At 38.2% G+C, this 16,257-nt stretch overlaps 1 protein-coding gene across 4 annotated transcripts in view; it reads right to left on the reverse strand.

Moving 5' to 3' along the window:
• LOC137294030 (CSC1-like protein 2) overlaps positions 1-16,257 on the reverse strand; it is an 82,691-nt gene that overhangs the window by 11,466 nt on the left and 54,968 nt on the right. For all 4 annotated transcript variants that reach the window (XM_067824949.1, XM_067824950.1, XM_067824948.1 and 1 more), the window contains exons 3-16: positions 14,012-14,094; positions 13,468-13,503; positions 10,632-10,760; positions 9,927-10,066; positions 8,897-8,948; positions 6,933-7,041; positions 6,392-6,465; positions 5,656-5,736; positions 4,868-4,979; positions 4,021-4,154; positions 3,410-3,535; positions 2,200-2,353; positions 973-1,079; positions 86-172 (exon numbers count right to left, since the gene is read on the reverse strand). In XM_067824949.1, the coding sequence (XP_067681050.1) occupies positions 86-172; positions 973-1,079; positions 2,200-2,353; positions 3,410-3,535; positions 4,021-4,154; positions 4,868-4,979; positions 5,656-5,736; positions 6,392-6,465; positions 6,933-7,041; positions 8,897-8,948; positions 9,927-10,066; positions 10,632-10,760; positions 13,468-13,503; positions 14,012-14,094 (1,424 nt within the window). The remainder of the gene's footprint in view (positions 1-85; positions 173-972; positions 1,080-2,199; positions 2,354-3,409; positions 3,536-4,020; positions 4,155-4,867; positions 4,980-5,655; positions 5,737-6,391; positions 6,466-6,932; positions 7,042-8,896; positions 8,949-9,926; positions 10,067-10,631; positions 10,761-13,467; positions 13,504-14,011; positions 14,095-16,257) is intronic.

The following is a 16,257-nucleotide window of genomic DNA, read 5'->3' on the forward strand; positions in this document are numbered from 1 at the left end:
AGTGGTATGCTTCTGGTGGCCATGACACCTCCATGTTTAACTTATGACAATGTGTCTATAACAGATGTGTATAGCTCTGCAGTACCTGGTGAGTCCAAGAGATGGGAGAATAAGAACCATCAAAAGCAAGAAGATGAAGGTTTTCCTCATCACTGCATGGTGCTCGGCTGTCCTGAAGTTACAAACATATGTTGTACACTAACGACTTAATTCCACAAATATTCCAGCTACATGGGGGTGGTTTGTAAATAATCGGATCTGGACCAGACAATCCAGTGATCAGCAGCATGAACATTAATCTACACAAATGGGAACTGATGACGTGTCAATCAAGTCAGTGAGTCTGACAACATGATCCCTTTAGTCGTCTCTTACAACAAGTATAGTTGCCTTTTGTAGCAAGCATGGGTTGCCTTTTGTAGCAAGCATGGGTTGCTGATTACCAGTTGTACCCCAGGGCCTAAATTTTCGAAGCTCTCTTAGCGGTAAGATAGTTAATGTATGGCACTTTAGACTTACTTAGCACTAAGTGAGCCTCGAAAATCTAGGCCCCGATCTTCATGGGTCACCTAACTTTGGAGAGAAATAGAGTTCAGTTACTAATTATTAGTACTCACAACCTAACATATCAGAAATGTACGACAATCAGTATCAATAAAATAAGTCATTTTGCCAATTATCTTCAGGCATTTACTGCTATTTCACTCTCAACAATGACATTATTGGAACACATTTTTAGTTTAGTTCCAGCAGATAGAATAACTGGAACAAGACCGATTCCAAGGACAATAAAATAATGTGAGAGAGATGGGTTTTTCACTGCTTTCAGCAATATTTCAGCACTATCACAGTGGGGGACACCACAAATGGGCTTCACACATTGTCCCCATGTGGAGAATCTAACACAAATAATTGACAAAAGTATGAACAACTTATAATTGCTAAAACAGTGAACATTTAAAATTGGCTCACTTGGTCCAGTGTCCAAGATACTGGTCGGAATAGTAGACAAGATTGGGCAGCAGTGACGAAAACAGCAGCAGCAGCATGGTGGGAAGGAACTGCACCAACAGGGGACTCTGGAACAAAGAAAGAAAACGGAAATAATGTTAGACCCCTAAAGGGATAATTGTAAACCAAAAGTTACTGTGTTCTGTAATCTGATTGGTTGAAAAACATGATTAAATGGTATTAGATTCCCGGAAACTGAAAGACTATTCACTGCGTATTGACACGTAAACAATTGTTTTGTTGTGTCATCAACAGTGGTGACGTCATTCAAATCATACTGTGACGTAAAGTTAGAATGACGTCACAAATGAGCAACTCCAGATGCTACCATGAGAACCAGCTGAAACGGCCAGCTGATGACACTTCACTGCTGTGTCTGTATTCGATGTAAATGAGTGCAGACACTAAAACCCCTTTGGTTTACTTTTGTGTTTACAATGTCGATAAACATCATGTGTTGGCGAATTTCCGGGTGTTATTGAGTATTTGAAGCACGGGAATATTTCATTTGAAACCTCCGGCTGACGCCGTCGATTCCAAATGCATTCCCGTGCTTCAAATACTCAATAACACCCGGAAATTGGCCAACACATGATGTTTATCTCCTAAATGAATCTGTAGTAAAACAAATGTCTTATGTAACACAACCAAACCGGAAAGATTTAAAATAAATCTACACACAAAGAATTTGCTGGAACCACTGGCAAATAAGGCTAAGCTGGGCTGGCACAGACAATGCACTTATGAGAAGTAGGCATTGAGCCAACCCATATGGTTTGTGAAAGGAAGAGCAGATGTAGGCTAGTGTAATTGCAGTGCATGACGATGAAATTGATTCCTCGGACTTTCACACGCCTTGCTCATAAGACTCTCGTGATCACACTTGATATTCTGGGCCCCTTTGCTCTGAATAGAAAGCAACAGTGCAAGGAACGCAAACATGCTAATATGGGTAAATTGACATGTCGGCGCTCAACTTATCCTTGTTTGCCAGTAGTAGTGATAATGAAGACAGTGCTTTAAGAAAGGATTTCTTGATATAAAAATTACAACATGTTTAAATAAGGCACTTAATATGTTAAACATTGTAAAATTGTACTGACATAATTAAGACATCTAATTTTAATGGCATCTAAATACCATGTTTAAAATACAACACTAATGTCACATTTCACAGCTGATACGTACATGTAGATCTTCAAATGCTTTCTTGTAGTTGAACTGATCCATGACGTTGACGAGAATGGCTGGTGTGGTGAGAAAGAAGAGCAAGAAGACCAGGATCGTGTTGACGAGGATGGCACGCAGCCACCACTGCCACGGGGCAATAGACAGGTTCTCCCTGGTATATTCAGACAGTAATGATCAACAGGCAATATGGAACATATCACTCATGTAAACATGTTTTAATCTTAAGACCATAGCGGATCCAGAGGGGTTTGCACCCCACCTTTTGTCCTGAAATTTTGTTATATGACCACTGAAACTCTGGAGAAAATGAATTGTGCACCCCATCTTTTCTCAAAAGCTTTATCCACCAATGGTTAAGATTGATGATGCATAATTACTGCCATGGGCCAACAGACCAATTCTGCATGGTACGTGCAGAGTGTAACATCAACACAACATGGAACAAACATTCACATTAACATGCACAGAAAGTGTTAGGACATTGCTTCAGGAAAAGACTGAGAGGTGTTCTTTTTCAAATTAAACAGAGGTTATATTCAAGTTTCTGGAGATTAGTTTAACACCTTGTCCAATCACAATAACTTAAAGTCGGGATGTCTAAGAACTTTCAAATAGGTTATTCCCCAAATTTAGATATATTCAAGCATTATTCAATCCTTTGTAAAACAAAGAGCAAAATATGAAAAAAAATGTGCCCATGTTTCCATGGTATCTGAATTACATGACAAACAAACACACCTTCCTAAGTGGCTTGCCTGTATCTTGTAGAATTTTCAAAATGTTAAAGTGACATGGGATAGAAGGCCTTTATGGCTTGATCAGTAGCTCATAATTTATTCTAATGCAAAATATTGATTGTCATGATCATCTTTATCATGTTCATACATGTTTGGAAGGAGGATCTCCATAAGATTTTCTCCAAAGGCCTGACCAATTTTATTTCTTGTTTTACGGATCCACCTGTCATATTTTTTTCACGAATAAGAAAAAAGAAATTTCCTTCTCAAAACATAAAATCCTATTTTTTTTTAATTGCCCAATATACACTTCATAAATTGACAAAAAGTAAAATACTAAGTATTTAGAAAGAATATTACTTTGACTTTTAATTTTATTTTTATTTATTTCCATCCTGTCTTTAGGTTTTCTGAGGACAAAAAGCCATAAACTCTGGCCTAAGATGGTTTCTAAAGTCATGAAATCTCACCAGTAAATATTCTCTGGTGCAGGAGCAAATTTGACCTGCCAGTCATGGACGTTGAGTTCCCAGTACACACTGGATGTCTGGGGATTGTGTGACCCTTTACAGTTAGCGCGGAAATCAGCTCGGATTCTGCAATACACAAAGCTTGAACTTTCAGAAACAGCCCACTCTCCAAACCCCAATAAAGCCAATTGTATATGAACATAACATTCAAAACATGTTCTCTTTCTTTTCATAAATTTCCTGATAAGCGCATAGGCAGATCCACAGGGAGACCGGTGGGTGGTGGGTTTTTGCAGGTGCGCTTACAAGAGCCCTGAAGCAGTCCACCCCCTTTGTCCTGTTCATTAAATGACCATTGAAACTCTTGTGAAAACTGGTAAAAATGAACTGAACCCTCCGCCCCTTCTCTAAAATGCTGTATCTGCCCCTGATGTGATAATGACCTTACAGAAAATTCACTGGCTTCATATCTTTTATGTAAGAATACTATTCTTTCAGCGATTTATGTATGATAAACTTTACACAAGTATATCGATAAAACATTATCTTTCAAAGTTCTATCAGTCATAATGACATTGTTAAGTTGGGCAACTTAGTGTCACGTGACTCACTTCTCCGCCATGTGATCCTGCTGAAAGGTGACAAAGGCTATCCCCAGGGCTATCTGGTAGGCGAGAGCCTTCTCTTTGTCACACTTCTCTGTGAGGTTCCGTTCCTCATCAGTATAGTAGTCTATGGCATCCACCTAGAGGGGGCAGAACAGAGGGACCCATGAACTCCAGCTTCATGTACAGTCACACAGATGGAGAGGAAGGTATATTCAGGCCTTTTCATACACTTGTTAAAAGGCGGACAAAATAAAATAAAAATTTTGCATTGTTTCCATATCATCTGACTGATGAGTTTTTGAAATTTGTGAAAGGCATTTACAAAGCTAATTTTGTGTATTTATGTCTCCATATGCCAATAGAAGATAGGCTACATTCATCCATGAACTTCTGTGTTCTGATTGGCTCATAATAGAATAGACAGGATTTGAAGTGAAATTATTAATTTCACTGTTTGATCTAATAGGGGTTCAGGAGTGTGCGAATGAGTGAATTTAGTTTTATGCTGCACTCAGCAATATTCCAGCTATATGGAGGCGGTCTGTAAATAATTGAGTCTGGACCAGACAATCCAGTGATCAACAACATGAGCATCGATCTGCACAATTGGGAACTGATGACATGTGTCAACCAAGTCAGCGAGCCTGACCACCCGATCCCAATAGTCGCCTCTTACAACAAGCATAGTCGCCTTTTATGGCAAGCATGGGTTGCTGAAGGCCTATTCTACCCTGGGAGGGGTTCAAGAACTACAGCACACACTATTCTACATGTGTCAGTTGACATGTTTCTGCGGCAATACCACGGTTACACATCACAACATCTGATACCCAGTGACTCTAAGTCTTACCTGTTTACAACAGCAGCAGAGCATGCCACACATGTAAGGCCTCATTAACGGGCGTGCATTTGTCTTTTTCAGCTCCGCTTCCGAGAAGATCCTCGCCTCTGTTGCAAGTTGTCTATGAAGGACGAAAAATACAGCATTAGTGATCAAATATCAACAGTAGTATCTGTTAATATGTCATAAAACTAAAGTTTTGTGATAAATGACGATGATGCAACAGCCTCAGAGATAAAAGGCAATTGTTCTTGGTCTCAAACAGTTGAAAGCTTGAGGGCATCAAGAGATCCATGATGGATCCACAAAGACTGGACATCAAGATACATCCCAATGAAACAACAAAGTTTCATAATCCCTGATCACAAAAACTTTTGAAATGTTCTTTTTGAATTTTGGAAACCGATTATCACCATCATCAATATTATGTCTTTGAGGAATTCTGAACAAAGACAACAGACAAATGATATGGGAGCACAAACCCTTCTGTCAGACTCATAATGTGTTGATGGACCTCAGTCTCTACATGTGCTTATGTTCACTTATTGATCCCCTTACACTTTAGATTCACTTGTCAGACATTTCACTTATTGATGGTCAATATAAAAATAGGTATAAAACTCTGAAAGTTTACATTAAATAAGTACTGGTAATCTTCAGATATCTTATAACTTCAACTCTGCAAGACAGGAGCATCAAGTAGAACATATCATGTGACAAGATTAACTGGTGTAAGCATCACTGCCTTAACCAAACATGTTGTTCTGATAAAATCCAGGGAATGAAGAGAGTCTCACCTTGCCTTGTCCATGGTGATGAGTGAAGAGATATTATAAGCAAATGACACATCAATCACCGCCACTTCCGGATATGCCTCCCTGGAAGACAACAGCAAGGACAGACGGAGGGTATCACTAGACTGACTAGCAGACGTGTTGGTCTTGTCAATGCCAAAATGTAATTCATGTAAATTGTAAATGTAAATTATACATGGATATTATTAATATTCAAGCTGTGAAATATATTTTGTCTTATTTTAGTATATATTTTCAGTTATTGCGTGCTTAGTCATCTTTCAAGTGAAAGACACAGTAGCTGACATATTGTGCTTTCATCTTATAAATGCTGATGAAATATATTGGATTTAGAAGTCTTGACAAAGCTGACTGTCAATATGATTTTCACACCTTGCTACACAGACAATAACTGATAATACTGTTTTGTAATACACGATTGGGAAACATCTCTGGTAGTTTGCAAAACTCGCAACAAATCTAGTGAAAACAGAATCACAATCCAACGTAGTATCATCATTGGCTACATTTCAAGGAATACTTCCATGAACTTAATCAAAACAAACTTAAAGACTTGGTGGGTGTTCTGAATGACTTTCTTTGTTTATCTTATCCAATGATTAAAAAGATAGGTATCGTGACCCAACTTGTCCAAGGGAGATAACTCTATGTAGACTCTGCACCTAGATTCATGAAATGGAAGAGCTAGGTGATCTTTTCCTCTGATGGGTTACCCTACCTGAAATGCTGCTTCATGATATTTGCAAAGCATTTGTTGGTGGGGATGTTGGAAATCATCAAGGTACGAGACACCTGAAGGAAGACAAGCCATGGTTTTGATATTTTGAAAACAGCATTATAGTATTTGTTGGTTATTCTGTAAGCTGGAAACTAGTGTCCTTGTCTAGTCAGTATTCATAAACAAGTTCATCATCTGAAACAGCATCTATGTCAGATCATCTATGATTATCTCTGCTAATTATCCATGTGAATACATCAGACACTCTGTATACACTAGCCATACCAGATAAGGGATTTCAGGGAGATATGATTTAAGTCCAGGGATAAGTAATGCAACTGGCAGGTAGTTTCAGCAAAGTGCTATTTTCTCTGCTGTAATCATATATATCATTGTCTTGTCATTGCTATGAAAATATCACATGTCTAAACTTTAAGAAACTCAGTCTTTCACTCTCAGAATCAGTTACCTGTCCGCAGTAGACCTAATGTCATTGTGAAAATCAGGCGATAGTCACACAAACTGTTTTCAGGTTACTCACTTGTTCATCTTCATCAAATTCCAGGTTGACAGAGAAGTGTCTGAGCATGAAGACGACCAGCAACAAGTAGATGACAGCCAGGAGGGCATGCACCCACAGCAGGGGCGAGCTGAAGTACAAGATAAATACAGGTGACAAACTTAATGTAACACATGTTAGTTATAGGATATTTATACAGTTAGTTATAGCATATTTTTTAAAACACACATATCCACGCAACTAGTGCATGCTCAAGGCGCTGCTATTTTTCTACCCAATCATCAGATGTCAATCTCAATGGTAAATTCTAGCATCAATCTAAACTCCCTTGGGAGTATACAATGTTATATTTGGGATTACACTTTGTCAGTAAAGTAATGAGTCAGGGATCTAAACACCAGCATGCAAAGTCAGCTGTCTAACCCAAACAGCTACCATGGATTTCACTTCAGCGGTACCTGAGCAGGTTGAGCGTCTGACTCATCTGACGGTGTAGGTTCAGTTCCTGGATGTGACCCAAACCAACTTAAGTACGAGAATCTGTACTATACTGAGAAAATGAAATCACAAAAAGAACACATTTGACCACTTTCTAAATGGCATTGTGTGTTCGTGGGGGTGACGAGTGCTCCTGTGAGTAGATCTCCAGTCATGAATCACTTGAAGTTAAGCAATGGCAAGCTCAGGCAGTCCTTGGATGGGTGACTGTGTTTGGCAGCTTGACTCCTGAGGGTTTATAGAACTTCGCTCCAGCCCCACAATGAAGCACATGTGATATATGTGGTATCACCATAGACAAGTGAGTTTGTTCAAAACGCTGTTCACCCAGCAGAAAATGGGTACCCGGTTGGATAAAGTCATGTGACAAATAAACCTTCTAGGACCTAACATGCAGCTTGGGTTATCTGGAGTAATAATATCAGATTCTGATTAAGTGCTGCAAGCCATCACTTGGTGTTTGGAGACTGTGCACTACAGAAGATGACTTGTTAAGGTGCACCAACCTTAATTTATGAAGGGACAGCTCAATACAAGTTTCACCAATGTTGCTGTGTCGACTTGTGTCACATTTTGTATTTGCTCTTGCTGTGTTATAAATTACCAGATAGACGCATCCTGGATTACTCAAGGTATCATACATCCATTTCATTATGAAACATACCCTTGACCAAATTTACCATTACAGTGTTGTCTTCTATTTCAATACAAATTTCAGACACTAAAATTACCTACAGATGAAATCACACTCGTGAACAAAGAAATTCTGTGAGAAATCAGAGACTATAGAGATGGAGAGTGTATCACAACAGTCGATGGGACTACAGTATATACAAGAATAGATGGAAACATAATTAATTGGTAGGCCCAAAAGCAATCATCTGGAAAATAGGTTTATTACTCATATGTTAATTATTGTCAAGAGAATCATTCTAAAAATATTGCGCAAACTTTTGATGAGGACATACATGAAAGTCTAGGCGTCCATCAATGTTTCTGCTTCTAGTTCCCATTATAGCCCAATACAAGATCCCAGGGGGTTGACGGGCAAAAATACCTTGTATTGCCATGTGGACAATAATCTGTCTGGTCCAATGAGCCATGAAGAGTGCTCTACCAGACTCTCAGACAGCACACACAATGGCAGAAATCAATATCGAGAAGCAAACCTCCATCCTAAATTGGCTGTGTTAGGTAATTAATGAGTCTGCTAATCATTACTGATGCTATCCTGTGCACTAGCAGAAACACCCTGAACAGCCCTCCAGAATGGCTTGTGCTTGTAGAAACAAACAGAATGATCGACCATTAGAAAGAATGGACAGAAACTTTTATATGCACAAAAACACAGAATGGTGCCGTCAAATATACACAATGCTTGTAAAATACTTAAAACACCAGACTATATCACTTTACAATTAATACAATGCAAAATACATTTCTAGACATGTAATATATTATATCAGAAATCATCAAAGTATACTTACTCGGACTCGATGTTGCCAATGGTGGTGTGGCCAAAGTCAGACGCATTCCCAACTGAAACAACATGAGTGAAATACTGCATATTTGCAGCAACACCATAGCTGTGTCATGACATCACAAGGCATGCAGCATGAGTTACATATGTCTTGACATTATGACATACATTATACTTACTCAGGTACCCTCATTACAAAAGTGAAATTCATTTTATGCCACAGTCAGTAATACAAAAATGTGGTACCTCAACTATGACATCATTAAGACAACCCTTGTAACAGGCATACTTCGAACCCATCTGACCTAGAACAGCTTTCCACTGAGATGTAAAGTGTGAATGACAGCAAAAACATTACACCATGCTGACTGTCTGAATCAGTAAACTTGCAGGTCAAAAATGTAGACTGCATGTTACATGTAACTGATATTTCTGCAGTCAAAGGTCAGGTTATCACTTGGTGATTTTCTTCAATCAAATGTTAGAGCCCTATCTGTCACTGGTTTGAGGTCCTGTGTATGTGCAATGATATAACATCAGAATAATGTTAGAAATAAAATCTTTGAATGTTGGAAATTAACTGAAGTATGGGTGAATGAGATCCCCACATTCATGTAATGGATCAAAAAACAAAAACTGTATATAAGTATCTTCAACTCCAGACTGAAAGACACATAATAACCTCAGTGTGATCAGCATGAACGGGTTGCTATCAGACTTAAGCTTACAATCACGTCAGTTTACTTCCAACCAAATACATTCTTGCACAATGATTTTCCAAATCTGATAGTGTGGTGCTACAAAATTTGGTTGACCATGTGAAACAAGCTATTAGATACTTTTCTCTTCAGCTATCTATCTTATATAAACATGTCTAGAGATACTTTATTTTCACAATATACTTGTAAAATATCAATATATCTGACATAAATGTCAATCTTGCTGCTGCAAGCAAACTGGAGTGGTGTAAAATGGCTGCAACATCTGGGGCACTGCAATGACCCTGAAGTGAAGTGACTGAAGGCAGTGATACTCACTGATGTGTCCCTGGAAGTTGACAGGCAAGACAACACTGATGGACAACACGCAGATGACAACCAGGTACACCAGTAGGTACCTCTGGAAGGACAGGTACTGCACCGCATCTCTCCCACACTTGTGTAAGATGTCTATATCCCTGTAACACATCAACAACACACTGATACAGAATACAAAGAGGAACACATTACAGGAAGGGATTCCACCAACATTTGCTGAGCTGTAGACAGGTGTACTCAGTAATCCCATGTGTCCCCAAACTTTAGTGAGTCAGTTTAGTTTTACACTGCTTTCAGCAATATTCCAGCAATATCATAGTGGGGAACATGAGAAATGGGCTTCACACATTGTACCCATATTGGGAATCAAACCCAGGTTTGGGGCATGACAAGTGTGGGATCCTTTATCTAGCTTTCCATCATTCCTCAGTTTAAACATTGTGTTCAATTGTCTATGGTAAGCATCTTATGACTAATGAGTATTATTTTCATCAAAAAAGCTTAGAGTTATGGTTGATAAGAATTATGTATACAATTTGATATTAACAACATTGATCGGCATGTCGTCAGTCCAAAATGTTATCTCAGCTGGCAATGTGAGAAAGTTGATTTGCTAGTTTTGTTACTTCATATGACTTTACACAGCAGCATTACATGCCTGCCATTACAGTTCGCAAACGTAGCCAAGTGAAACTGAATACCAACTTGACCCTGAAGAATGTAGGAATCCAGGAAAACAGCCCCTTGTCTTGAGAGTGGATTGTGGTGTCCAGTGAATCCTGTGATCCGATCAGTGACCGCTGGTCATGCTCTCCATAAAACAGAGACGTCCATCTACAAATACAAAATTCCTTCTGTAAGTGACTGAAAGCTTGATTAAGCTTGATTCTACCCCCTTATCCATGTGTGTCCAGCTAATATTTACCATGTCAGCAATTATACCCTTTTTTGATATACTCACAAGTTCATCATCAACTATATTAATGATTAAAGCTCTAAGTAACAAAAGGTACATTCAAAAAGACAGAAATCAATTTTAATGTATGGAGGATCAACATCAATGTTCTTCAACAACTTATCATTTTGCAGAAATTCTGTGTGAGCTTGTATATTTGATGAGTTACATACCATATTTCCTCTAAAAAGCCCCCTGCCTCTAAAGCAGCTTATTAATAATTATGGTAATTACACCCAGTAAGAGGCTTCTAAAAGCCCAAATTGGGAGTCTGTTGCAAAAATACAGCCCATATTAGAGGAAATAAAGTATTCATATATAGTTTACATTCAGTATTTTAGTGTATGAATCCATTGCACCCTGCATGCAGAACTGATATAAAGGAAACTGTAATTTAGTTAGATCATGAAAACCTTCAGATGCATCCAGAACAAGTGCCAAAGGGAGATAACCCATAGAAGACATTCTCCAAGCCTAACGTGCCAACTTACAGAGGCTGATGTCAGAGCTCATATGTGGATATGGGGTATGTAGGGGATGACAGGCCTTGTTTGTAACAGTAAACATTAGTATATTTCATGAGTAGTCACGTATCAGAGACAACAAGTTACAAAACTATAACATACTTTTCAACAAGAACAATACATTCCTACTCTTATATTTTTAAATACAAAAATGCTTTGGGATAAAAAAGTGTGCTTTCCTCTCGATAAACCACTGCATACAGATTTGGAGCTCTACTGAGTTAAATGTTTTTTACATTGGTTTGTGGAAAATATATAAATAAACCTGTTCAAGAGTAACGATATATTTTAAACTGAAACTGAAACATTGTGAATTTTCAAGCAAATATGCTTAATCGTTTCGTGACCCAATATCTAGTTTTACTTTTATCAGACAGCTGAATCAGATGGAACTGTTAATCTTAAAGAAGAGAAAGAGAGGAAGTTTTATCACAGTTTTATCACCAAGATTGCAAAACGCAATTGAAGTAACAAGTTGAAATATGAACACAGGGAATGCATCAACCCACCGGTACATGTGGAATGGCATATATACAGGGAGACCAGGAAAGGAGAACAGCCAGTAATCACACACCCACACCCAGCTTACCCGTACCTAGCTTCACACCATACACCCTCATGCAACCCAAATGTAATATGTGCAACCTAAACCTCAAATCAGTGCAACATCATTCATTAAGTGATTACAAAGTCATGTAGATCTTTATCGATAATGACATACAGGAGCTTCTCCAACTTCTGTTGGCACAATTCTAAAACCATGTTTATTCTGCAGTCTAACAAAATTATCTCCAAACATAGTGAGTAACAATATCGTGCATGAAGAGCTCTGAAGCAGTGTTTGCTAACTTGTGCATGCATCTAAAGATAAAAATCAGGATGCAGACTTGGCTCCTATTGCCATGGTTACTGTTTGCTTTCTGACTCCCTCCACCCACATCAGTTTGAAGTAAGAAAGCCCATTTCGCTTGCTGTAGATAAATATGCAATTACTATCCTGAGCATGTTACCATCATCACATCAAAGCAACCAAGCATGGCACCAGGAAAGTTAGTTTTGTTCATTGCTACTGCATAAATAATGCCGATTGACAGACTCACTCTTCAGAAAAACAGAATTCGTTTCCAGGCAATTGCTTTTGAGAATTAGAACAGCAAGCTCTTTTATTTTTTTTCAGTTCAGAAAATTGCTTCCAAAAGAGAGGAATTTTCAGTTTTTCTGTTATGCAGAAATCAAATTATTTCAGGTTTGGGGATTTAATGACATGGGTGGTTTCTTCCTCAATATGTTTCACAGAGGCACAAAAACTGTAGTAGTCTTAGTCTTTCTGAGCAGTCTCCCCATTGGTTAAATATTTGAAATTACTCAGACAAGTGAGGAACATTACAAATCTCAGGTACTGTGGTACCATTCATGACGATGAACAAAACAGATTTCACTGCCTGGGTCCTGTACCACAAAGTGATCTTTGCATCACGACTGTCAATGTTAATGTGTGGAGATATAACCATCTAAGAGCTAAGATTATCATTAATCTGTGTTAATTAATCTATGGAATGTGAGTAGTTTAGCCTTATGCTGCTTTAAGCAATATTCCAGCAGTATCACAGCACAGGACACCATAAATGGGCTTCAAACATTGTACCCACATGGAGATTTGAACCCAGGTCTTTGGTGTGATGAGCGAGCACTTTAACCTCTAGACTACCCCACCACCCCATTTCTTCTATGGAGTTGTGATCAATTTAGCAGCAAGACCATATTGTGGAATAGCCTGGGCCAACTTGAACAGAACAATCTTAATGCTACTACAATGCACATCCTGCATTTATAAGACTTAGTTCAGAAGTATTAGTGCTAAAACCGTGTTGAGAAGGTGGGCCCTGGACACTCTGTCCTAAGGCCATTGCACAGTTGCAGTAATAACTCCATGTCAAAGTACTGGGTCAGTCGTATTACTAAGATCGCTAAGGGGACAGTGTCAGAAGGTGTAACGGGGGTCACAGGATCACTACAAACTACCACACTACACACAGACAAGTAAAACCAACTAAAAGCATACACGTTGTATCTGCTGTCACCAGTTTTCACAGGGGTACTGTCACAAAAGAGTGAAAAACACAAAAAAGTAAAACAAAAGGCAACAATAATCGTGATCATTAAACAATAAACATATCACAGAAATCAAATTATAAAAGTGTCCTCTTTGAATTGAAAACATCATGAACAATAAAAACATGAAATGTGAACATGTAAAAGAAACAAGAAATAATAACAGAACAGACACAAAACTGCTTTGAGACTATGACCCATTTTCTTTTCGGGGTCAGCACTTCAGTTTGAACCAAACAGGAATAAACTGATCATATTTTACAGAGGAAACATTAATATCCCTCAAGGTTTCAGCAGTCATCATAATCAATGTTTGTACACGTGTAGTTTTTAGGCTCAGACACCACTATGACCTAGGCAGAATAATAGTTTGGACAACATACATCAACATACAACTAACAGAAATAACCAATTAAATATAAAATGATAATTTTACAAAAAAACTCAGTGTTCACATGATTCAAACAAGGACATATATGACAGGTGGGACCTACTTCTCCTCGGTGCGGCTGATGAGAGCGATGCGGCCGTAGTCCCAGGCTATCTTCCTTAGTATGGTGAACAGCAACATCAGCACCTGAGACAGTCAGAGAGTAAGCGTTGTTTACGCCATCGTGTCTGATTCTGTGTCTGTCTGTTTGTGTATGTCTCTGTGTATCTGTGTCTGTCTATGTGCCTGCATGTGTCTGTCTAAGTGTATCAACGTTTGTCTGTGTGTCTTACAACACTTCCTCCAGCAAGAATACAGCTATATAGAGATGGACGTTGTGAGCAAGTCCAGTCAAGTTTTTAGGTGTATCTTTGTCTGTGTGCAATCATGTATGGGTATTTATGTCTGTGCATCTCATAACACTTCATCTAACAAGAATACAGCTATATGATCTTTAAGTCTGGAGCCAACAATCCCAAAACTGATATTGTAACATGTCCAGGCAATATTTCATGACACCAGGATGCAGTAACATGTTTCAAGCTAGTCACCCAGCCAGACCACCTCATGCATTAAGTAGACTCTTACAACCAGCAGACGTTGGTAAGGGCCAATTCTAAACCAGAATTCCATCCATATATTGCTGGACTGTGTATAATTGAGGAAAAGCCAGGCAATGCAGTCTCCTAGCCTGACCACCTGATCCATTAAGTACACGCCAGCACAAGCCAAGCTTGCTGGAGACATATTCCTAATCCTGGTGTATCTTGGGCCTAGAGCTGATGTATATCAGCCGCAAGGGACAGTAGTGTTCTGTGGCATTCTCCAGAGCAGTCAGGGAGGAATATTTTCAACTGGCTACAGAAAATTGTTAATGAAGCTTGTTGCTAAACAAATGATGTTGCCTGTGCAGTAGTTTCATGATAACATTCATATTTAATATTTTCACTTTATCATGTGTCTAGACCTACACAATTTTCAGATATGCATCGACAATTTGATAGAGTGAGCAAGTGAAAGTCATCCATATCTGAATTACACCATTACAGCCTCATAACAAATGGTTGATAACATGAGCATTAACACAGTCGAGTTCATTATTGTAACCTTTCAATAGAAAATTATCAAGGTTCTATAAAGCCCATCTGAGAAGCAGTTGTCTTTGATAATCAAGAAGTTTTAAGAATATCAATATGACACTTTACAAGAATAACCAATTCTAAAATTGGTTGTAAGAGCATTTCAGACCTACTTCTCAGCCCTTCAATAAGACAGGTGGTTGTTTCTATCAACCAGATTGTGCTTACTTTGTATCATTGTTTGCGTCATTGCTTAGGCTCCTTCTAATGACACTAGCAGATTTATCATTATAGGCCAGAGGTTTAAGCAAACACTGCGTGAAACTGACGCACTTAGAATCAGACTCTTAATCAATAAATGACACGCTCATATCAGGAGCAGTCTTCAAGACACGTCAATATGTTGGTGAATCATAACAGCTGTAACCACAGTTATGCAGGGATGATGTTTTTTTATAAATCCTACAATCAGCAAAACTTTAAGACAAGACAAAGTTGGTCTTCTAAACATCAGCTTTCCAGGTAAATCAGACAGGCTTTTAAGGCATATGACTGTATCCAGTCAGTTATGAGCCAATACATAAATAATAAATATATCTGATATGTAAGATGATATATACAGAGCATGACTTAAATAGATTTGTGTATACTAAATGAACCTTTAGCCTGCTTAAATGTTTTCACACTACTGAATCTGCAAGATTGTTTTTAGCTCTGACAAGAGGTTGAGTGCCATCAAACAGCAACTGCTTAAGTGTGTAAGGGAAACTAAAGAATTATTTTGCAAATTTATTCCTGATAGAAAAAGACACATTATTGTAAGGATATAAACCAAACTGGACCTAAACTTTAAATTAACTTTCCAAAATCATATGATAGAGAGTATAGTGCCTTTATGTTTGGAGCCTGTCTAAATCTTTAATCTTTTTCAGATTTAAATTCCACAATCACATCTATATCTAAACTGTAACTGAGTATAAATTCATATTTTTTACATAAACAGGTAACAGCACAATTGCAAGTTGTGAACTATTTTGGGTATTAATATCCCCAAACATTTGTCAATAAAAATCATTTTTAGCTGTGTCATTTACATGAGCTCCTGAATCTATTAGATAATATTTTGCAAGATATAAATGATAAAACGCAATCAAGAAATTCCAGATCCTCTTTGATGTTGAAATTGTGATTCTGTGAATGAAACATGTGCCCTTGGATAACTGAAACTTGT

This window comes from Haliotis asinina, chromosome 8 (assembly GCF_037392515.1).
Source record: "Haliotis asinina isolate JCU_RB_2024 chromosome 8, JCU_Hal_asi_v2, whole genome shotgun sequence".
NCBI lineage: Eukaryota > Metazoa > Mollusca > Gastropoda > Lepetellida > Haliotidae > Haliotis > Haliotis asinina.